The 24,596-nt window shown below is 42.9% G+C and overlaps 1 protein-coding gene across 1 annotated transcript in view; it reads right to left on the reverse strand.

Annotated features, from left to right (window-relative positions):
• The window catches only part of COL9A3 (collagen type IX alpha 3 chain), a 61,595-nt gene that overhangs the window by 29,896 nt on the left and 7,103 nt on the right, over positions 1-24,596 (reverse strand). The window contains exons 5-18 of the mRNA XM_020804633.3: positions 22,541-22,612; positions 21,532-21,585; positions 15,660-15,695; positions 14,891-14,914; positions 14,244-14,297; positions 12,755-12,808; positions 11,658-11,699; positions 5,869-5,925; positions 5,200-5,253; positions 4,337-4,390; positions 4,044-4,097; positions 3,440-3,493; positions 1,046-1,099; positions 746-799 (exon numbers count right to left, since the gene is read on the reverse strand). Coding sequence (XP_020660292.3) covers positions 746-799; positions 1,046-1,099; positions 3,440-3,493; positions 4,044-4,097; positions 4,337-4,390; positions 5,200-5,253; positions 5,869-5,925; positions 11,658-11,699; positions 12,755-12,808; positions 14,244-14,297; positions 14,891-14,914; positions 15,660-15,695; positions 21,532-21,585; positions 22,541-22,612 — 717 coding nt within the window. The remainder of the gene's footprint in view (positions 1-745; positions 800-1,045; positions 1,100-3,439; positions 3,494-4,043; positions 4,098-4,336; positions 4,391-5,199; positions 5,254-5,868; positions 5,926-11,657; positions 11,700-12,754; positions 12,809-14,243; positions 14,298-14,890; positions 14,915-15,659; positions 15,696-21,531; positions 21,586-22,540; positions 22,613-24,596) is intronic.

A 24,596-nucleotide genomic window follows, 5' to 3' on the forward strand; every position in this document is an offset into this window, starting at 1 on the left:
TCAGTTCAGTCCCAAGACAGAGACTACAGAGCCACAGCACACATATACGTATCCAATCAGCCCTCGCAACGCATATGGTAAGGAAAAAGAAATGGGCTGACATTTCTGAAAACCCAAGATTGGCTGTGACTCAGAGAGCTGGCTCTTGCATGAGGTGAGAGGCAAAGGATACTGAAGAAACCTATAAAGTGGTGCCTCGCTAGACGATGATAATCCGTTCCACTGAAATTGCTGTTTAGCAAAATAATTGTCTAGCGAAAAGCATTTCCCCATTGGAATGCATTGAAACCTGTTTAATGTGTTCCAATGGGGAAGAATCGTCGCTGTCTAGTGAAGATCGGCCATAGGAAAGCCGCTTTGTGAACCACCGATCAGCTGTTTAAATCACTGTCTTGCGAAGCTTAAGTCCCAAAAACACCTGTTTTGCGAGCATGGAGGGAGCTGTCAAAATTGTCAAAATCGGTTTGCAACGCAGGTACCAAACATTGTTGAGCGAAATTCCCCCATAGGAATCACTGTTTTGCGAATCACTATAGCGATCGCAAAAAGTCAATGTCTAGCGAAAAAACTGTCATGCGGGGTAACTGCCTAGCAAGGCACCACTGTAATTTAATCTCTGGCTTTCCCCCACACCCTGTAAGGACTCTGATGCCTGTCTATGATTCAGCTTTATGCCACATCTATGACACGGGCATGAAAATAGCACCCGTTTCTCTTGATCTCCCTCTCTTAAAGAAGGACTTACAGGTTCTCCGATGGGTCCAGAAATCCCAGGCATTCCTTTTGGTCCAGGCCTACCCTAGAAAAAGAAATGAAGGAGCAACTCAGTGCTATTTATAGCCGCTGAAACACCACCACATAAAACAAAGAGAGGTTTGTTCAAAGTCAATATTGAAGAGCAAGAGAAGAATTTCTCCTCAGAGCACACAGTAAGGATGAACCCTCGAGGTGGTAGCAGAGTTTTAATGGAAAGAGGTGCCCCTTTCAGAAAAATAGAGACATTTTCCCCAACATTTTAGGATACACGGGCCTCCCTCATACTCACTGTGTCACCTTTCGGCCCTCGGAAACCTTGTGGCCCTCTGTCTCCACGGGGCCCCTGGAATTATAAAGGGGGAATTATTCGCCCACATAATTAAGATTTTATTCATATCTTCTGATTGTTCATGTACAAACCTACCCCTCTCTTTTTTATATATACAGCGGAACACCGACAATGTGAAGTCAAGGGTCAAAATCGTATTTGCAAGCAAACATATATATCATAAACCTATATTCATTTGAAATATAGAAATAGAAATGAGGGAAAAATTTGCAGTCTACTTGTTCTTTTATTGTGATGTCAGTATTGTGAACGGTGTGTGTTATCTGCACATCAACATCTTCTGTTTCTTCCTCCTCCCCGATACTTATTTGCAATTTTCTTTGGTTACATGATGGAAGACAATGTGTACTGTGCAAGAATTTCAGAAATATTTTTAGGACGTTTCATTTATTTTTGTTTACGTGAACCGAAAGAATTTTCAAAACATTTATTTTGCCCTGCTTTTTAAAGCACAAAGAAAGGTTAGTATGGCATGTAAGGAAAATGCATGTTATTATACAAAGCATGTGACAAATCTGATTTTATCTTTCTGTGTGAATATGAGATAGGGATTATTTATTTGTTCCACTTTAAAGACTAGAACCTATTGGAAATTTCCCCCAAATCAACATGATGTTGCTTTTCACTTGCTTTGTATGCATGGCTTTTAAAAATGAGTTCTTGTAATGTTTTGTCCCTTCGACCACACCTGGTTTATTTTTTGTACTGCTTTGTACTGAGATGAGCATTTAGTACTATGGCTCTTCCCATATGCAATGGTGCCCATAAGTAGGAGGGTCTCAAGTGCCAGCTTTCTGATCCACTGTTTATGGAAACCAGATTAATTTTTTCTTAAAGGACTGATATAATTCATGGAAAAAAGAAAAATGGAGTCCTTTTTATCATACCTTTTTACAGACACCCCTATAATTTAATCTTATAGGGGGGAACTTCTCCTCTTTAACAAATTAACCTGCTAAATATGAAATTGTTGCTATAAAAAACCTAGATTAGCACGCTATCAACACCCATGGGGGGGGAGCTCCAATGCTGTATGGAGTTTACAAATGGGGGGGGGCAGATTCAGAACTGAGGGAATGCTCAAAAACAGCTACAGATGTGTGTCTTCTTGCATAGCAAAAAGAAGTCAACTGGGAATTCTGTTGGGTGGGCTTAAGTCCATGCACATACCTAAAATCACTTTTTGAATCAGCAACACTATTTGATCGTCCGTGAAGACTAGCTGCACGTGGTATGGCGTAATGTAGAACTACCTGTGCAACTCAAACATATTCCACAAGTATTTCCCAACTTTATCACCTCTCGGTCCATTTTCTGACCTAGTTCAACAGTCTTTCATGGCAAAGGTGTAAGGCATTTCACGTGTACCTATACAGACTATTAATTGGGACGTGGTGGCGCTGTGGGTTAAACTGCAGAAGTCTCTGTGCTGCAAGGTCAGAAGACCAGCCGTCGTAAGATCGAATCCACACAACAGAGTGAGCCCCCATCGCTCGTCCCAGCTCCTGCCAACCTAGCCATTCAAAAGCATGTAAATGTGAGTTGATAAATAGGTACCACCTTGGTGGGAAGGTCACGGCATTCCGTGTCTAGTTGCACTGCCCACGTGACCACGGAAACGGTCTATGGACAAACGCTGGCTTGGAAAGGGGGATGAGCACCGCGCCCTAGAGTCGGACACGACTGGACTAAATGTCAAGGGGAACCTTTACCTTTACCTATACTGTACAGACTATTACAATTTTCCTGAGAGCCCCATCAGTGAAGACTTCATGAGACAAGTGGAGGATGACTACAGATGGAAGGCCTTTTTAAAGAGAAGTAAACTGACTGTTGAATCATCATCATGATGCACCATCAAGCCAGTTTAGGCTTATGGAGACCCAGGGTTTTCTAAGTAGAAAGTACTCAGAAGAGGTTTCCCCTTCCGTTCTTCTGGTGGGACTCTGCAGCTTGTCTGAGGCCACATAGGCTCTACTTCATAGGAGGCATGGCGGGGAATCGAATTCCCAGCCTCTGGCTCCACAGCCCGAGGAATACTTTCCTTCAAAATGGCTTGCTGTGCAAATATTTCAGCGAGAACTTTTAACAATTATTTCTCCAGACCTTTTCGCAAACCAGTTTTTAAAAACTGGACTGATACAGAACCTTTCCATTCTGTTGTACGCTGAGAACTTGGTGTTGTTTATTTTTGTAATCTTGGCTGCACCCCAAAGAGCTCCGTCTCCCTGGAAAGGCATTGTCGTTCGTTCTTCTCCTTGCTTTTAACATGGGATTTTAAAAAAGGAAATTGGCCAGGCTGAAAATCCTGCCTCAAAAATCAAGGGAACATACCACTTTTCCCGGAGGGCCTGGAATTCCCGGAGGGCCTCGGAACCCTATTGATCCCTGAAAACAAGGAAAGAACGCCATAAATATTTGCTGAGAAAACACAATTATTCTTCATTAGCCAGTATTGTTAGGGGGCAAAGAATCTACAGAACAAAGCATTGCTGGTTATTATCTTAGTAATTTTCACAAGATCCTGGTCAGAGAGTCCAATGTTGTTCTATCCATTTTGCAGGCAGGAAGCAGCTAAAGTTTGTCTCGAGTCACCGATTTCTTTTCTTTTCTTTAAAACATGTATAACCCACCCTATATCTCAGGATCTCAGGACAAATTACAGAGCTGTAGAAAACTATTTTAAAACCTACGATAATGGAAACAATTTAAACTCAAGCAATTATAAATAAAATTCTTCAACGATTGAAACCATTGCGCTAGTTAAGATGGTGTTTAAAACAAAATCTGATCTGGGGACCTTCTCTGGTCATAATCGTATGCCTCCAGCACATTGCACGGAAGCTTGTCCATTGCCAGTGGGAAGAAAATTCCATGCTTTGTGCAATGAACACATACAGATCTGAAAAAAGCTCAATAGAAAGAATCTCAGACTCACCCTTTCTCCGACAGGTCCAACTGGCCCAGTGAGGCCCCTTAATCCACGTGGTCCCTAAGGAAAGAAAAGCAACGCTGGGTGAAGCTTTAGCGACAACTGGACAGAAATCAAGAATGTTGAGTAGGGGGTTCTGGGAGCGATTGTCCGAAAATCAACTATTCCGAGGCAGTGAACTGAGAAGTGTTCAGAGTCTGAGGATCTCCTTTCGAGCTGAGGGTAAAGCTGGAGAAATGTGTCACAAACCACTGGCAATTTGTTTTTGTAAAAAAAAAAAAAAACAGATTTCCTTTTACCTGTGTGCCAACAGGGCCGGGAGGTCCTGCAGGACCAGGAGGGCCTGGTGAACCCTGAAATAAATAAATAAATAAATAAATAAATAAATAAATAAATAAATAAATAAATAAATACAAGCAAGCAAGCAAGCAAGCAAGCAATCAAGTAAGCCTTTGTTGACACAACTCATGTAAAACAGATGAGCAATTACGATTGTTTATATTTCATTCAGAAGGTGTCCTTTTCCTTTTGACAAAAGTGCTTCACAATTTCTCTTCTTGCGTCATTGTGACTGGAATGGAACTGATGGCTGTCGCTACACGAAAAAGGAGTGGCAATTTAACCTTTCCCCCCCCTCGAAAAAGAGGGAGCTGGAAAGGAGGTGTGTGTGTGTGTGTGTGTGTGTGTGTGTGTGTGTGTGTGTGTGTGTGTGTGTGTGTGTGTGTGTGTGTGTGTGTGTGTGTGTAGTTCCTCTTCTCAAAATGGCTTTGGGGGTATACTTTGCCTTCGCGTCCCAGGTAGCAATGGCCTTTTCATCAGATCGGCAGATCTGCTACACAAGCCTCAGCTGCTGACACAGGGTGTGTCAGCTTTTCTAGAGGTTGCTTCTGCTGCAGCCTCTTCCTGCCCTCTCTAGAGTCTAAATTTTTGATTTCGAAGGAACCAATGCCACAAAACGGTCTTGCAACTTGGAAAGCCAGCTCTTCGTTTCCCAAGGTTTTATTTCAAGAACACGAGCGGTTCTCCAGTACATTCCTTCACCAATCAAGGTGCAAATCCCTCAGGATCCCGGGTCCTGGCTGGCCTCCTGCCTAGCGTACACATCCGTTCTCCTTCTACCACCACCTGGGAAAACAATCTATTGTTCAAACGAAAGGGTTACCTTCTCTCCATCTTTTCCCACTTCTCCAGGCTCCCCTTTGTGTCCGGTGTGCCCCTACAAAGAAAGCCAGAAAAATCAGAATCTCCTTACTGCACTTTTGAACAAAAAAAGAGGGCCATTTTTAGAAAAGCAATCTGGATTCCACATGCTTACTGAACAACTTTCCTCTACTTTCATTACAGCTGTCAATTGTGTCCAGAAGACCGAAAAACTGGGTAAATCCCCAAAAGAGAGTATTCTCTAACTGCCTCTCAGATGTATTAGACTACACCTCCTATCATCCACATCCAAACAGCCATTGGCCATATTAGTTCAGGAAGACTGAATGGAGGAATACATTTTTATTTGGGTTCTCTATGGATTAGCTTAGTTCAGTCTTCTCCCACCTGAGATACTGGACTACACTTTCAACCGTTAACCAACTATTGTGAAAGGAAATCAACAAGTACAAGTGGACGTCCATTCACAGCATGGGATCTTCCCCCTCACTTCTCTTCCTCTGCAGCCCATCAAACAGACATTGCAAGGATCTTCTCCAGAGCAGATGTTTGAAGGTGTGAGGTGGGCATGAGATGAAATTATCCCAGCTCAAAGCCACTGATCAATCTGGATTCATCAGTGGACAACTGTATTTCCCTCCATTATAAACCCCCTCAGATCATTATGTACCTTGAATCCTGGGATTCCTGGGGGTCCTGGTGGGCCGGGAGGACAGACAGATGGGCACTGCATGCAAAACACACAAATAAGCAATACATTTTAGAGACAGACAGGTGGACAGATATATATGATCAAATATACATACAGTATATTATCCTATAACCCCCCCCAAATGTTAGTGACTGAAAGTCACATGGGGAAAAATGTTTATTGCACAAATGTGCTCCACAAATGAAGAATGCTATCTGCTCATCACAGTGCATGATTTTCAGTACTTTCGTATCTTGCATTTAGAGTGCTTTGTTTTCTGATTGGACAAGAGGAGGTGAACACAGCCTTCATCAGCAAGTCTGATTGCCGAGGTACCCTGTCTCTGAAGAAGTCTTGTTGTGGGAGGAAAAACTGATCCATCGGAGGAGATACACATTCCATTTAGCATCAATTTTAACCTTAATATCATTTGACCTTGAATTGTGATTGGACAACCTCAATAGTGACAATATGTAGACTGCTGATTAAAGCTAATCTGGGATTTGGTGCCACCAGGCAATCTAGCTAGTTAGCATGATTTTTTTTTTCAAAAGAAAGGTGTGATGCAAGAAAGCAAGTACATTTGTTAAAATGTACATTTTAACAAATCCCAGCGTCCAAATGTAGATGCTAGCAATGCCTTTTGAGTGCTGTTGCTACGGTGGGCCAGTAAGTCTGAAGGGTTCCATCAAGGTAAGGGGGGGGATCCAGTGGAGGCATCCTCCAAAGCTGGTTCTGGCCCAGCAGAGCAGACAGAGGTCCTATAATTAATATTTATTAATTTATTTATTAATTTATTAATTTATTAATTTATTTATTAATTTATTAATTAATTTATTTATTTATTTATTTATTTATTTATTTATTTATTTATTTATTTATTTATTTATTTATTTATTTATTTATTTATTTATTTAACTTATATGCCACCCACTCTACCCAATGGTTTCTGGGCAGCTATAATGGCAGCTTGCAGACGGTAAGAATTATTTCACACTCAGAGGCCCATATTATAGATACCATATAATTAGAAGAGGGGGATTCCTTAATTGGTGGCAGCATCTGATTGCCATAGTAGAAACTTTTTACATTGTCAAGAGTTTGCACAATAGCTCGCTGTGTTTTATGGTTGGTCTGCTAGACATGAGCACAGACTTCCCTGGCCCGTTTGGCTTCTCAGGTTTCACGTTTCCACCACTGGTAATGATACATTATGTGGAGATGTGGGAGAGAGATTTCTAAGATAAACAATGAAAAGATCTCATGATATAGGACTGGATATAAATAAGTAACCATGTCTCTGGAACGCTAATCTGAGATTAGCTAAAATCAACATACAGTCTGGCAATGAATGTTATATAACAGGAAGGAATGGAGAAAATACAGCAGGAACCCCATATCTGCTGATTCGTTTATCAACGATCTGAAAATATTTTTAAAAATCCTAGAAATATACACAAATTTCTAAAGTTATCAGAACTGGGCACTAGAGCAAGCCAGAGACCATGCTGTGTATGGTGTTTGCAATCGAAATAGCATTCGCTATACAGTAATCCGTGTTTTTCAGCATCTGCTGGGAGCGTCTTGGAATTGTACATATATTTGATGGGAGGAACAGTAAACAAGGGAAGCTGCCTTACACTGAGCTCAGTGTATTGTCTGTACAGTTTGCTCACTGCTCTCCAGGGTCACCGGCAAGGGCCTCTCCCTTTCCTATCTGGAGATTGAACCTTGGATGTTCACAGGCAACACAGCTGCTCCCTATTGCTCTTCCCATTGCTCTTCCCATTGCTGAAGGCCCTTAGCAAAATCTGCTAGGTCCACCCGCTGAATCCACCGGGTTTTAGCTAATTTACGCTGCACTTAAGTCTTCTAAAACTCCAGCTAAGGCATCCGGTGCAGAAATGAAACAAAACAGAGCCACACAACACAAGCGCTATCCCCACCCCACCCCCAAGTATTTACGGCATGGATTAAAGCCTCCCTTATCTTTAACTATTCACTTATTATTGGATGGGATTTAGGCAAAGAGTTTCTGGTAGCTGCCCTACAAATCCGCAGGGCTAAAACCAAGCCATTTCCCAGTGATGTTTCCCTGTTCGAAACACATCATTTAATGCCTAGAGCAGTGGTTCTTAACCTTGGATACTCAGGTGTTTTTGAACTGCAACTCCCAGAAACCCCAGCCAGCACAGCTGGTGGTGAAGGCTTCTGGGAGTTGCAGTCCAAAAACACCTGAGTAACCCAAGGTTAAGAACTACTGGCCTACAGTATAATTTTCAGTTAACTTCCGTAGGTTATTCTTTCTCAAAATAAAAAAAGAAGAAAGCCCAAAAGAAACACTGTCATTTCCTGTCCAACCTCTGCAAGATTTTGCAATAAGGTGGTACGAGGAAATTATCCCGTTTCTCCTTGAGTACTCCAATTAGGGAATTAGAAGGAGCTGTCACAACAACAGATGTGAAGTCTTGAAACGCCTGCTCGCTGGCTCTCATTAATGTCATATTTATTTCATTGCGAAAGATCAAGACTCCCTCCCCCTTCCCGCTCCAAACAGCCTCTTTGCCCTTGGGAGTAAGGTGTTGCTGCCCGCAGAAGGAAACAGGTAAGCAAAACGGTCGTTTTCCTATTTCAAAGCTGAGCTTAGAAGAGAGGTCTTTTTGAAAAAAGACCGACAATGACAAAGTGAGGCGCTCGCCTTTCTCACGGTTCCTGCACCAGAAAACCCCAACACGCACTAACCAAAGCGTTAGTAAATGCTTTCTTTTAGGATCCAGCTGTTTTTAACACCAGCACAAATCCTGAGTTCTTCCTGTAGCTGGAAGACCTGTGAAGGATCTGTCTTGAAATCTTTATTTTATTTTATAAACACAGGAAGCGGCCTTAGCATGAATCCACGCAATCCAGTTTTGTCAACTTTGGTAGTGGTGTTTCTGGGGTAGAGATGGGCACAAACTGGTTTGTCCCAGTTCATAAAGACGGCAGCACAGATGCTGCTGCTCCCCTCCCCTGTCTTCCCTGCCTCCTCAGTCAATCAGCCCCTCACCAGGCCCAGCTTGCTTGCTTTCCCCACCTCCTCAGCTAATCTCCCAGTCATGAGCAAGAGCACAGAGTTCTCTGCCCCGCCCTTTTCTCTGAGTGGCAGATCAGCCAAGTGGGCGGGGCAGAGAAGCCTGAGCTGCTGCCAGGACTGGAAGATCAGTTGAGATGATGCTGGAAGCTAGTGCGCTGGGCCTGGAAAATGACTGATTCAGTCAGAGGAGGTGCGGGAGGGGGAACAGCAGCCCCTGCACTGCTGCCTGTATGAACAAGGATGAACTGATGTGTGTTCATCTCTATTGTGTTTTTTTTTTTTGCTTTGTTTTGTTCCCGGGTGGGGTGGGGTGGGGACCTTTCCTAGCCATCCCTGAGGATTGATGGCCTTTCCTGGCACTCCCATCAAAGTACTAACCAGACAGAACCCTTTTAGATTCTGACATCAGGTAGAATTATCAGTACCATTTATTTAAGATATCTGCACCATGCCCTTTTAGTGTAAAAACACCATTTAAGGGGGCTTAGTTGTAGGTATAAAGCCACCAACCAAAATGGCTTTCATTAACATTGAAAACCAAAATATTAATTTTCCCCTAGATGCACAAGTATATCAGGGAGAAGCCAAATATAAAAATGGTCTCATCGATCTGATTATTTAGTACCAACAGTGCATTTTCTTCAATGTGCGCTGTCCGTATATAGCAGTACACATTTGAAAGTGGTGAAATTCGGGTGCAATGGACTAGGCTGCAGAACCATCTGTTTTAAGCTCTCACTTTGCTATGTAACAACTCAAGCAAGAAATTCATGCATGAAAAATAAATGGGTTACCCATAAATTGTTATGGTTTTGAACAACTTTCAAAGTGGCTACTGTAATAATTTTAGCCTTGATGAAGTTAATAGCCTGAGTGATTGAACATTTCGTGTCAGTTGAATTTGTTAGTTTCAGATGAATGGGGCATTTGGGACCATTTTCGGTAATTAACATTTTTTTAAAAAAGCATTCCAAAGTACTATGTCACTAAGGTTTTCTGAGGATTAATGGAATGAAGAGATCATATAATAGCTAGACCTATTAACATTAATAACTGATTTATGATTCAGCATTGGCACATTCACTTTAGCGCTACGCTTTCCACAACCCCATGAGGACGCTGCTAATTTAGAGGCTGTGGAAAAAAAATATTTTTGGAATGCAAATTCCAGACTCTCCCATCCTCGGGAAGGAGGGAGACCGGACTGGCGAAGGGGCAAGCAGGAGAGCAAAAGGTGAGCTAGTGAGAGAGGGCATCCAGGTGGGCGAAGGAATGAGTGGTCAGATGCCAGCTTTTTCAGCAAGCCTGGCATTTTGTTTTGTTTTTAAATTCCTACTGTCTGGTAGCAGGAATTGAAAAAAGTTGATGGGGTGTTCATTCCAATGAACTGATTCCACATCCACCCCAAAATAAACAGGCATCTGGCAGGGAAGCAGAAAAGCTCCTTCTCCTGGCACACTGTTCTGCTCATTCACGTACCCTATATTTATGCTAAAATTTAATTATTTTCTTTTTAAAGGAGAACCCAGAACAACAGTGGGATTTTTTATCAGTAGGATTGAGCCCCGCTTGAAGAGAAAGGTCTTTGCCTGCTTGGGGAAGAACAGCAAAGATGGGATGTCCAGTGGGAGGGAGTTCCAGAGTCTGGGAGCAGCCACAGAGAAGGCCCTCTCCCATGTCCCCACCGCCCCTTTGAGGGTGGTGGGACTGAGACAAATGCTGATGCTCTCAACCCCTGGGCAGGCTCATAAAGGGAGGCACAGTCTTTGAGATAGCTTGTACCCAAGCCCTTTAGGGCTTTATAGGTTAAAAAGAGCACATTAAATTGTGCCCAGAAATGTATTGGCCATCAGTAGTGCTGATGTAACAGAGGGGTTATGTGATCTTTTTAACCAGCCCCAGTTAACAATCTGGCTTAGCTACAGTCCTCTGAATAGTTGGGAGAGAAATTGATTAATTTGAAGAAGAACAGAATAATGCTGCAAGTTTTCCTTATTACACCATTGGTGTCTAGTGGAGGTAAATTTTTAGAAGCCGTATGAGATGGACCATCACCTCCGCAAGAAATAGAACAAATGGCCTTGGCATGTTACTTTGTTTTGATGCTTAGCTCCTTAGCTGTCGAGTGGAAAGAACAATGATCCACTTTATAAAGGTTTTTGGGTGGAGTCTCACAACAGAGGGCTGGTTTTAAGAAGAGCAACCAGTAAACAAAGCATAAGCTACAAACCAGTATCAGCTACAAAGCAAACCTTGGGCTGGCAAACACATGCGAGTTTCACTTACATATACATCACGCTTTACATACTAGAATTTAAACTCTTAATTTGAGTAGGATCATTTTCACATTACATTACAATTGTCAGTTGAGTACAGTAGGAAACAACCCCCCCCCCCGTATGTGCAGGATTAGTATGCACTGATTCACTAATCTAATGGTCTGAAAATATTAAAACTATTAAAAGAAAAATTCCTGGAAATATAATTTCCAATGAGGATATCACCAGAATTGTCCACCAGAGGGAGGAAGAGACCATGCTACAGTATAGAGAGTGTTCTTTATTATACTGTAATAGTGTTAGCTATAAATCCACCATAGATATTGGAGTCCTACAGTACTTCTTAGAGATTTGAGCAACATGCCAGGGTGATAATAGGTGAAAAAAGTTTAAAAGAATGCAGAAGGAAGCTGTACCTGAAGGTCACCATTGCCATCAGGGCGAACTCCAGGAATACCCTGCAATCAGGACAAAATTTAGATTTAAAATTTTGCCACAAATATACACAGTCCATGGAGAAATGGGGTATATCTAAATATACAGTGGTGCCTTGCTAGACGATGATAATCCATTCCACTGAAATCGCCGTTTAGCGAAATCATCGTCTAGCGAAAAGCATTTCCCCATTGGAATGCATTGAAACCTGTTTAATGTGTTCCAATGGGGAAGAATCATCGTTGTCTAGCGAAGATCGGTCATAGGAAAGCCGCTTTGTGAACCACTGATCAGCTGTTTAAATAGCTGTCTTGTGAAGCTTAGGTCCTGAAAACACCCGTTTTGCGAGCACAGAGGGAGCTGTCAAAATCGTTGTCTAGCAAAAAATGGTTTGCGAAACAGGGACCGAACATTGTCCAGTGAAATTCCTCCATAGGAATCACAGTTTTGTGAATCGCTATAGCGACTGCAAAAAGTCAATGTCTAGCGAAAAAACTGTCATGCGGGGGTAACTGTCTAGCGAGGCACCACTGTACTTAAGATTATATGGTTCCCCAACAGAGTGTTCTTGCTTAGAGACAAAGAACATTGTCTTAACAGTCCTGAATTCACCCAGTATGGTTGTGTAGACTCACCAGTTGGAAAGAAATGAAAATATATTTCTGCCCAATGCTATTGGTTGAAACCCCATCCCCCACCCTGTAGGCTCCACGCAATTTAGACCAAGCTACCAATGAAAACAAGATCTCTACAGAGGAAGATTTGATTTCTTATATTGTTTTCCCCCCAAAGACAGAACTTCTCACTGGTCGGTTTTGTCTTCTACATTCAAAGTGCAGTAGCATTAACTAAACAACACCAACAGGCACTGAAATGCATTGTGTTTTTCCTCTGCTGTCAGGAAGTAAATAATTGTTTTACTGAAATAATGCTTTTGGAAAAGACATTGTATCCTTGACGGGGAACCTGCTTAAAAGAAAGCAGACGGGCTCCGAGACACTATTTTAAAGCAGTTTTCAATCTCAGTCATTAATGTTTTCTTGACAGCAAACGTTTTGTAGGAAAATTCTGAACTTACTGGTGGTCCCGGAGGTCCTGGGGGTCCCGGAAAACCTGGAAGTCCAGATGGTCCCTAAACAGAAAAAGAAAATCCCAGTACAGTCCTCTCCTATTTATATTTGACCATTGAAATAAAATAAAAAGCAAGGGAGTAAAATATTGATACATTTATAGATTCATTTCACAGAAATCTAAAACATCATTTTAAAAAAAGAACATCAGAAAGACCACTTCGTCTAATGGTTGGGTTGGACCTTGCAATAATAGGACAAAGAAATGCCAAAGATCGGAAGTCAATGTTCACGACACAGAATTTAATGTATTTTTCCATGTATAAGACTATACTTTTGTTTAAAATCTTTAGACTAAAAATTGAGGCTTGTCTTATACATGGAAGTAAGCTGAGGAGAGAAAAAAACAAGTGGAGGGGAAAGCAGGGGTCACTTGCTAAGCACTTGCTAAGCCCCACGTAGATTTCTTAATTTTGGATTAGAAAAGTGGGTGGCGTCTTATACAATGGGGGTGTCTTATACACGGAAAAATACGGTAACTACCAATCACATTTGTCCTGTCTTTCCCTTCCTTGCCCACCATGGATTATAGCTCAGATTTTGTTTATACCCATTCAATGCCCATCAAGCTCAGAGGGACGGGACGGCCTTAAAGGAAGACCAACCATTGGTATATCTATCCCAGTACTGCTGATACTGACCATCGCTGGAGGAGGTGGCGTTGGGAAGCACCAGACACCTGTTCGACCACTAAACAAATTGGCACAAACTACCAAACCGATGATCCGTGCCCATCTCTACCAACCAGCAATGGCGATCCCAGATTTCAGGCAGGAGTCTGTACGTAGAGATGCGGGGAATAGAAGTGGGGGGGGGGCCTCCAGCATGTCAAGCATGTGTTGTACAACATGTGTGGGGGAGCATCCAGCCCTGGGTCTCAATCTGGTCCTCAGTGGTTCGAGAACGGTACAAGCCCCCTTTCTCAGGACATCACAGTTGGCTTCCCAGCCCATGTGTGGGACCTCTTCCCATTCAAAGAGCTCGAAAGTCTCTTCGGAGGACTTTGAGTAAGAGCTTAGCTATGCTCATGGTTTTGATCATGTACTTTTTCCTTTGGCTCCAGTGGGCCACTGGAAAGTCACCCCAAGGACCAAATCCAGGCTTTTGAAGAGCATGTTCCATGTCCTTGTTCTTCAAAAAACCCAGCCACCCGCCAGAAGATTCCTGGCGGAAAGATCCCCTTTATCTCTTCACGTTTTTCTCTGGCTAGCAGTAGCTTCAAAGAGCCCATAAAGATCATTCAGGCAGAAAAAGTAGTTTGATATATTCTCTGTGATTCCCCCCCCCATCTTTATAGAGATCCAGCTTCTGTGTGGGTGAGAGCATCTGTTTCAAACAGCACTACCATCTCTAGCGAAGGACGTGGAAGTGTGAGACAACTGATTTATTTCTTTGAGATATATGATATGGGATCAATGGAAAGAAAAGGATACTTACAGGTGGCCCTTGCGATCCTGTTGCACCGGGAAGCCCGCTGGGGCCTGGAGGTCCCTGCCAAGAAGGGAGAGCCCATCATCCAAACCATAAAACCATGTTTCTAGGCCACATTTCTATCCCATATTTATTTTATGGTGATTATTTTAGTTACAGTACATGCCCTCCCAGTCGCTTCCAACTTATGATGGCCATATGAATTAGTGACCTCTCGAAGGTTCTGTCTTTAAACGGTTAACAGGGTGACATAAGCAAGTAAAATTAAATACTGCGAATGCAAAGACAGAACAAGAAATTAACAATGATTACAGTGCACAGCGACCACTGAAGATATCATTGAGAAGATCAGGACCAGGTATAATTTCATCTTGAGAAAAAGAATATAGTTTTACGTCTTCCAGGATCTGAATGGGGATGGCAGGTTTTGACCAAAACTATATGAATGAAGCAATAAAAAAAAGAGATCATGGCCAGAATCCTATTTATGCTTACACAAGTGAAATCATGAAAGTTGTTCACTTGTTCATTAGTAGCAGTTCACTGCCATGATGTAACCAACTTCACTTCCCCATGCATAAGAGCATCAATAAGACTCTGGCCTGTATCTCCAGTCCACATTACCATCCCTGCATGTACTTAGTCTTACTTACTGGTGGTCCTGCAAGTCCTTTGCCCTGAAAATTAGATTAAAATGACATTGTTAAAAGCGGGTTAGAAATAAATCATTATTTTAGAATCTGTTCTCTCTGCACGTCCTCTTTCTTTTTTATCCAGATACGTGGACTGTATACAAAGGCCAAGTTGAAAACTATCATGACAGTCCCTTTTATTACTAACTGATTGGCTGATTGAGTCATTATATTTCTACCTCTCTTTTCTGTTATGAGGTAGTACTCAAGGCACCTTGAAAATGTCATTTAAAAAGGCTAAAAACAAATGGAACAATGAAGCAATTAAAACATCAAGATAACCAAGCACCTTTAATGGATACAATTGCAATCATGCTTCTAATTATGTGTTACTATATTTTCTAATTTGACCTGAGGTTAACATAAGCCCTATTCAAACATCGCCTAAAACCTCAAGGGCAGAAACCGCACAATGTAGAGATAATCTCAGGAGATCCAGGACCAATTTGGTTCTTGAGGACCTGCCGCTGTAAGCCTAAACTTGAAAAGAGCTAGCCAAGGTGCTGAAACCCATCCTCAAAATGGTTTCAGCACCTTGAGTACCTTTTTTTTTAAAGTTCAGACTAAAACCCAGACCAGATTCACCATACTACAGATATTAGAGCCATTTGCCTTCATCAGGTGGGGAGTCTGCAAAGAATTCTAGTTAACACAATGTTGCACAGTAATATACATGCATGATCCAGTCTATCATTACATGTGAGATAAATAGAATTGTAGATTAACTCACTGCTGGTCCAACTGGCCCAGGAGGTCCTATTGCACCCTGTTGGAGAGAAACATCCGAATTAGCACAACACTGAATTGTCAGCCATTCTACTAACAAGGGAACTTATACAAAACTTTGACTCCCTCTCTCTTCTATCCTTTCATAAATGTTTATCCTAGTCTGGATAAGGAGGAAGAGGGAATGCATTCCAGTTGCACCGAGGTAAGGCTCCATATCTTGCTACACTGTGTTGGCCGTTTCACTGTTGAGTAGCCTTGGCATTTATGATCCAGTTTTGTGGTTGTTCTGTGCCATCAGGTTGGAACCATTTATACTGACCTTATTAGGGCTTTTGATTCCCAGTGTGGTGTAGTAGATAGAGTGATGGACTAGGACCCTAGAGAACAGCATTCAAATCCCTGCTCAGCCATGGGTTTTGACTAATTTAACACAGAGAACACGTACAATAGGGATTTCAAGGTAAGATATTTAAGAAGTGGTTTTACGAGTTCTGGGTGGGACGTGGTGGCATTGTGGGTTAAACCGCAGAAGCCTCTGTGCTGCAAGGTCAGAAGACCAGCCATCGTAAGATCAAATCCATGCGACGGACTGAGCTCCTGTCACTTGTCCCAGCTCCTACCAACCTAGCAGTTCGAAAGTATGTAAAAATGTGAGTAGATAAATAGGTACGACCTGAATGGGAAGGTCACAGCATTCTGTATTTAGTCACGCTGGCCACATGACCACTGAAACTACAGTATCTATGGACAAACGCTGGCTCTACAGCTTGGAGATGGGGATGAGCACCACGCCCTAGAGTCGGACACGACTGGACTAAATGTCAAGGGGTGTAGTGACAAGGATCTTAGTTTAGAGCTCCATCTTATGGCTATTAAGGGGTACAACAGTGGTGCTTAGCCTAACCAAACATTGTTCTGTGATTCTCTCTCTACGCATGTGTGGAATTTCTGGAATGTGTAGAATACGACGTTTCATTGGCTATCTCTTATCTTTTATGTAAATGATTATTCTTAATAAAAAGACATGCCTCTGGGGAGGAGGAGGAACACTTGGTTAACAGGATTCGTTGTTAACAGGCAGACATCCTCCTCACCGGTGATATACTTCATAACTAAAGACTGCCTGTTTTATTCTATCAGAGATCTCTCCCTGGTATTTAATTCAACTTTTGGCTGAGGCTTGGCCTCAGTTAATGGTTCCCTGGGAATTATTAATTATTCCCTACAAAGGGGAACCTTTACCTTACCCTATCAGTTCTACTCCTCCAGTCAGCTTCCATGGCCAAGTGGGGATTTGAACCCTCTTCTTTAGTTTTCTAATCCATCACTCTATCCACTACATCAAACTGAGGGTCCGGTTTTATTTGCAGATAATATCACACATGACTGGGACACAGAAGGAGGCATTTCCGCTTGCATGTTGGAATGCAACGCCTGCCCTCCGGCAAGAAGGGCTAGGCAAAGGGTTAGACTGCAAGTCCTATCTCCCTTAGCTACCACTAGAACCAAGAATAAGGAATGTGGGCAGATGTAGCCCACTACAGCATTGTAGCTACTGTATGCATGCCTCCCCTTCTAGGGAAACTAGTTCTGTATGGATAGCTGTACCTCTGGCTACCAATGCTGCCCATCTCCACTAAGGACTATTCTCAATTACTGTATTTACATAAGAAATCTAAAAACTTGTTTAGGCTGAATAGATGAGTCAGGTTTAAGCCAGAGATGAAAACCAACTCTGCTGTTTCTTGTGCATGTTTATAACCACCTTGTCCTGCACCCTAAAGTGCATAAGATTTCCCATGTCATGCCATGTTTACCAGCTACCTCTGTTAATGATGGCGTAGATGTCACTGGTTTCCTCTCCTTCGACCTTGATCAAATTGCCAAATCTGGGTTCTGTACCCATGCTCTTAAATTGGACTCTGAACTTAAGCACCAGTAAGAGTCCATAAGACTTTGCTTAATTAAAGCCTTTAAAGGCAGGAGAGAGCCAGATGTGTCCACTTTAATTCTTGTGTTGTGCCCACAAAGGTGCCAGGGACTGAAATGGCAGGCGGGTGGTAAGACAGATCAGCTGACCAAAGCTCTGGAAATGCAGATGGCATGAAAATGAAGAAAAGAAAAAGAAAAAATTGGACCAAGTTCCCTTGAGAATGGAGGATTCGGTACCATCCCTGCTGGACTCAACAAGGCAGCTTTGCAAATAAGGCTGGTCAGAGTAGGGATTTGCATTTACAAATTGCGTAAATGCACTGGCCTTGAGGGACAGAGTAATAGCTACGGTAAGTGGCTTTGCAGGTGGAAATCAACAGACACAAGAGAAAACAAATACACTTCAAGTGCTCCCTTCCCAACATTCCTATTATTTTAGCAAATGTGCGAATCTATGCATTTTTAAAAATTATTGTAAGCTCCTGAGGAGTAGGAGCTTCTCTTCTCCGTCTCTGTAAAGTCCAGCATGTAAACAGATCAACAATGAATTGAGCCCTGCTTTGGTCATAAAATCAAAGGGAAGAAGAGATGATGAAAGATCAAACTACACATTATATGAAATGTGTAGCATTCAGTTACGTAGGGCTAGTTTTTATTTCAGAGTAAATACACATGATCCTGACTGGAACACATAGAGCCTATATCCACCATTGGGGCAGGCTTAAACCCTCTCTTATCTGTTTTGAATCTAAAAATTCCCCTCACCAGTATGTGTGGGGCTTTTGAAAAGGAAAAATATCCATTGCCACCAATGGTAAGGTTCCCCCCACTGCTTTATTTTATGGCCTGTGTATGTGTGGGATTTTAGAACAAAAAGGAAATGGGCCAAGGGTTATCAAAAGGTTTAAAGATATCCAATCTGTGTGCCTAGATCCTTATCTGGATCAAGACCATGTGCTTTTAATCCAGAGCAGAATGAAATGGATCTTATTATCATGTGATATTTAAACCATGGTGTCCTTTGACCCTAAAGATATGTTCCTTTTAATTGTCTGGGTCTTGGCAATGGGCCTGTTAGTAGAGAAGGTCTGTAAGGATGGTGGGTACCCTTCTTCTCCCCCAATGCAAAAACATACAATTACCTTCTCAATTAATAAAATTAAGCAGGTGTGCGCTTCTTCCCAGAACTTTGAAGGAACCACCTTTCCAATAGAGGTTAAATATCCTTGGCTGTGTGAACACAGCATGGAATGATATTTTCCAGGAATACAGTGTGAGATTCTTGCTTCTGTGTTTACTACAGTCCCATTTCTGGAGCATGGGGACTCTCTAAAACACCATATGATGAGCATAGTGTGGGCAAGTGGTATTACTTTTAGACTACGATGCCCAGAATCCTCAACCAGCATGACCTTTGTTGACTGGGGGATTCTGAGTGTTGTAGTCCAAGAACATAACAATTCCTGGCTGTGACAATAAGGCCAAAGCTATCAGTTGGGGTGAACTGGGGTGATCCTATCCTGTCAACCAGAAGTATTGACTCACTCACTGTGAGCTCCTTCACTGGCATAACAGTAAATTACAAGTTCTCTCACTGGATTTTATCCTATGGTTGACCAAATACATCTTTCCAAACAACCTATCTGTTGCCTCTCCAGGTTACAGCTTTAAAATCCTTTAAGTACAGCTTCTGAGGGTGTTCTGTTGCTACCTTGGGGAAAATGTGTTACATTATTTTAAGAATTTAGAAATACAGAGCAGTTTTTACATTCTAGGAAGCATCCAATTCTCTGTTATTTTATCTGGCATTTAAAAGAAAGGCCCTTGGCATTCTGCATACCAAACCAGATTAAAAATGTTTTTTGGGTTTCATTAAATTTTCAAAGCAGTCCTTTAATCAGATGAACAGATTCGGAGAGCTTGGAGGCATAATTAATCCTTCACTCCTTAAGATCAGGCCATAATCCTATAAAGATCAACTTTATTTTATAAATGCCAACTGAACAATTTTATTACATTTTTTAAAAAATCTCATAATTAAGAACCCCCCCCCCAGTCTACTTCTTCATGGATCTGATGTATTTACCACTCTGTCTGGTTAGGAAATAATTATTCTTCACCTTCGTAATGTGGGAAGAAATGAACATTTCAGGAAGACAGCTGGCAATCTGAGTAAGGTCAGCCCTAGAATTCTCAAAGAACTGAGTTAAATAATATGTAGAAGATGAATTAATGACGAGTTCTCCTCTTCTATTAAAATGCTATGTTAAGGAAATCTGCAGCGGACAGCTTATAGACAAAGGGCAGTGGCTGACACCCCTCCCCAAATTTCAGGAAATAACTCCCCCATCCCTGTCATGAGCTAAGTGGGTGGAACTCCAAGACTCAGTGGAAACCAGTAAGGCTGAACCCTACCAATTCACGGTTTCTAAAGCTATGTTCCACATGCACTCAGCGAAATACAAATATACCATGCATTCCTACATATGCATTGTAATTTCTAAATATGTAAAGAGTGCCACATCCACATTTCTAGTCATGATATCCAACTTCCTTTTGCCTTGTCACTTGGCTATTTAGGAAATCATATCTTTAAATTATTTTGGGATGCGGTGGCACTGCGGTTTAAACCGCAGAAGCTTCTGTGCTGCAAGGTCAGAAGACCAGCAGTTGTAAGATCGAATCCACGCGACGGAGTGAGCTCCCGTCACTCCTATCCCTAGCGGTTCGGAAGCATGCAAAATGCAAGTAGATAAATAGGTACCACCTCGGTGGGAAGGTAAACGGTGTTCCGTGTCTAGTCATGCTGGCCACATGACCACGGAAGATTGTCTTCGGACAAAACGCTGGCTCTATGGCTTGGAAGCGGAGATGAGCACCGCCCCCTAGAGTCAGACACGACTGGACAGATTGTCAAGGGGAACCTTTATCTTTACCTTTACCTCTTCAAATTAACATAGGAATAGACTTGTTTTCGTTGAGGATCTTCACTCATTTCGTCTCTTCCTCTTTGACTGTAACCTACCTTTGGCTCTCCCTAAGTGTGCATATATATGCTCCTTCACACAGACCCTTATAACACCCTCCACATAACCGGCCCACAAGTATGTAACTCAGGACTGCTCAGTTTAAATAGAATATGAAAGCTTTTGTTAAACACACACACACACACTCTCTCTCTCCATTTAAAGAGGAGAGATCTGGATTCCAACCTGTCCTGGCCACTGGTGGGAAGATTTGGGTATTGTTACTTTACAGAAAATGGGAGTAATTGCAGGAATGTCATCTTGGGTTTCTCTGGAGGAACCTTAGCTCTCGTTAGGCTCTAGTTCTCATTGTGATGGCAAATGTAGAAATTAACTATTTCAGTTCAGGTAGGAGTGTACATGGCTGTCTATTCCACTATTAAAAGGAAAAAAAAACCCTCAAACTGCTTAGCTATAAAATGCGTGTCAGCAGAAATGATTGCAACCCAGATTTCTCCTTAAACCTAAAGCTTCTTATGGGTAAGAAATGTTTTTCCATGGGACAGTGTTTGATTTTGTAAGGGCAGTCTGAAGTGGCATTGCCTAAGTTGGAAGTGATACGAGTACGGGCTGGCATAGAAAGAACTTGGACTGGCCCACCTCAGCTTCTAGGAAAAGGTCTCACGGGCTAAACCCAGAACTTAGAAAAGTTTTTTTTTAAATAGTAGAACTCCTAAGGTTTTCAAACATTCAGGCTGGCTGGAGAATTCTGGGAGATGTAATCTGAACACTCTTATCCTCCCTTTTGCAAACTCTAAAGTTGCACCCCTTTTTTTCCAGCCTGGCTGTAATGCAGTGTCTCCTGATGGTTAATTTTACTTCAGTTAATGAGCATTTTGCCACTGATGGCATTTTCACTTCTTCCTTTTGAACAGCACCTCCATTCCTGCCCAGTTTTAAACTTCTGCTACTTACCCTGTCTCCTCGGGGGCCATTCGGCCCAGGCGGGCCATCAGCTCCTGTTAAGCCCTGAGAAACAGAAGACAAGATCATGAAACTAACAGGATTTTTTTAAAAAAAACCCTAAATATAAGAATCAGAGCCCAGAACAGTGGTTTTTAACCTTGGGTCCCCAGATGTTCTTGGACTACAACTCCCAGAAGCCCTCACCACTAGCTGTGATGGCCAGGATTTCTGGGAGTTGTAGTCCAAGAACATCTGGGGACCCAAGGGTGGGAACCATTGACTTAGAAGAACTTATTTAAAAGAGCTTAATACTGTATAACACTCCCCTATGTTTTGAAGAAGCTTCCTCTCAAGGGTTCAAACAAGGAGTCCCATGGACTTTGTCCTGATGTCTCCTCCTAATGGTAAGCTAGTCCAAGTTACAGAAAAGATGAAAGAAGAAGCAATAATGGCCTCCCAGAAACTGGCACAGCTCCAACCATCCATGCATGTCATTGATCCACCTGATCCGAGTATAAATGCACTCGAGTTTTATCTTCATGAGCTCCCAGCTCTGTCTTTATTTTTTGTGTAGCTGCACAGTTCTGTTCTGTGTACTTCTTCCTCTTAACCTCTTCCTCTGCCTTTCTGTATTTCCCTGAACGCTGGCCCATGTTTCAGCCTCCCAGATCTCTCATTTACTTCTCCTTTATGCTAACACTCGTGAGAACCAGTCCAGAGGGTAGACAGATGGGGACAACAGATGGAGAGAGCTAGGTAGGCCTCGGTGGCTTCCTCCACTTTGCAGGAGCTGTCCAATGTGCTGAACCATATGCTCAGTATAGGTTCAGCATTTTCAATCATTCCTGTAAAGAACACACTAAAACGTGGAGTGGATTTAAACCACCCCTGGAATTGGAGTCCACAACCACCGCTGATTTAAGCTGGGAATGCAGCGTGAATCTATCAAGAAAGCACCATGGAACATATTCCCACAAGTGGGGGCGGAAGAGAGAAGACAGAAAGGTTTTATACTTACATCCACTCCTGGAAGTCCAGGTAATCCTGGATCTCCAGGTTTCCCACGCTTCCCTGGTGCTCCTTTCGGGCCCTAAACCAGAGTAATAGGCAGGCACTGTTAATATAACAATGGCAGAGATATAACATGAGGATGCATGAATACAGCATGAACATTTTCTTCTGGCCTTGGATCAACAGCCTACAAAACAGAAGTGTTTGGAATAAATTCATTTATACCTAAACATTTAATAATATTAAATGACATTATACACTCAGGCAACAGAAACACTCAAGTTATAAATGACACTAAGCCGGAGCTTGAAAATATTACTTTTTTTGTACTACAACTCCCAGAATCCCTGAGCTAGCATGGCCAGGTATTCTTGGAGTTGCTCTCCAAAAAATATATTATAATACCTCTTCTATGTTTTGGTAATAGTATGCAAGCCCATTTTCTTTAAACCCCAGGCCCAAGGACACTATTTCATTTAATTTGATTTACTGTGGATTCAAATATTCAGGAAATATGTGGTGGCCACTTAAATGCTTACCATATGCCACTAATGCATTCCCCTGTAGGCTGCACCTCTTTGCTAAACTATGGGCGCAGGATAGTCCCCCGCTGTTGGCTTCTGTTTGCAAACATTCTGCTCTAACCATGTGTGAGGCTCCCAAAGTGGAAGCCATGGTTGGAGTGCCGCTGCTCCCGAAGAATAGCAGCCAAACCCAGACTTCCCCCCCCCATTCCCACCGCGACGGGAGGAGAAAGGAGTGGAAACCCCTGATTGGGGAACAGAATGCGGCGGAACCTTACCCTGAACAAGGGGGTAGATACCCGGGACCTAGAGGAGGAAGTGAAGGGGTTAAAGATTACCCGCGAAACGGGACGGATTCAGGCGGGAAAAAGAGGGGAGGAGATAGAAGCGGGGATGGGGGATATAAGGGGGAAGCCGAGAGATATCCCGGGGGGTTGGGAGTGGGTCTGGATGGAGGACCCCTGGACCCACAAGTGGGAGCAGGTGAGAGTACCCCATGAAGAGGCAGAAAGGCGTCGCCAACTGGGGCTGAAACCTCGCCCGTCTTACTGGGGAGAGACAGAGGCGAAAGAGTGGCGCAGGAAACTGCGAGAGGAGAGAGAGGCGGTTGCCAGAGAATTGGAACGCAAGCGCCAATGGCATATCGGCTCCACCAGGCCGAGTTGAGGAAGCTGGGGGGTTACCCGGCCCCTGGGGCTTCACAGTAGAAGAAGGATCCTCTTGGGACGGCTGGAGTGGAGACGAGGAGACCCTACCCTTAATACCCCTGGACGAAGAAGTGAACCCTGGACCAGAACCTGTGCCGCCTTCAACAGGGCCCTGGAATCCAGAGAACTCTAACCCGTTTGTACATAGTTTATGGACTCCTTCCAAACCGAACCTTGGTCTCCAAACGTCCTTGAATCCCTTCATGGGCATAGTTACTGATGATGTTAAGGTTGAAATAAACACGTTACCGTTTGATGTTCCTCAAGAGTCTCGTCCGTTTATTGAAGAAAAGACAGCCCACACATACGAACCCTCACACCATGCAACACACCGAGAGGTTCCTTCTTGAGGTCTGTTCGCCCTTTGCCAGAAACTGTCGTCCTGATCTGTCCTACTCCAGACCACCAGGGACCTTCACCTAGGCTAGTGTTCCCCAAACATGGTATTTTCCAAATGTGTTGGACTAAAATCCCCTTCATCCCCAGACAGCACAGCCACTGGCTCTTTGGGATGGTGTTGATGTGAGCTGTAGCCCAATATACCAGGGCACAGACTGGGGACATCCGAGCTAAGACTTTCCAGAATCCTTGGCATTCTGGATCTCTCTCTTCCTTAGAGGTGGGAGATGTCTCTCCAGATATTGTTGGAGTTGCAATGGGATGGGAGATGAAGCCCAATGAACTCTGGAAAGAGCACATTAACAAGCCCCAATATTGGTGGCATAGAAGAGTAAGAAATGGCTGATCTCTCCACAGCTTTGTGTTCCGTTCCTTTGTTCATTCCTCATCGGTTTACGAGCTTGAGGCTTCCAATTCTTCCCTTATGTCCTTC

Source organism: Pogona vitticeps, chromosome 4, assembly GCF_051106095.1.
Source record: "Pogona vitticeps strain Pit_001003342236 chromosome 4, PviZW2.1, whole genome shotgun sequence".
Lineage (NCBI taxonomy): Eukaryota > Metazoa > Chordata > Lepidosauria > Squamata > Agamidae > Pogona > Pogona vitticeps.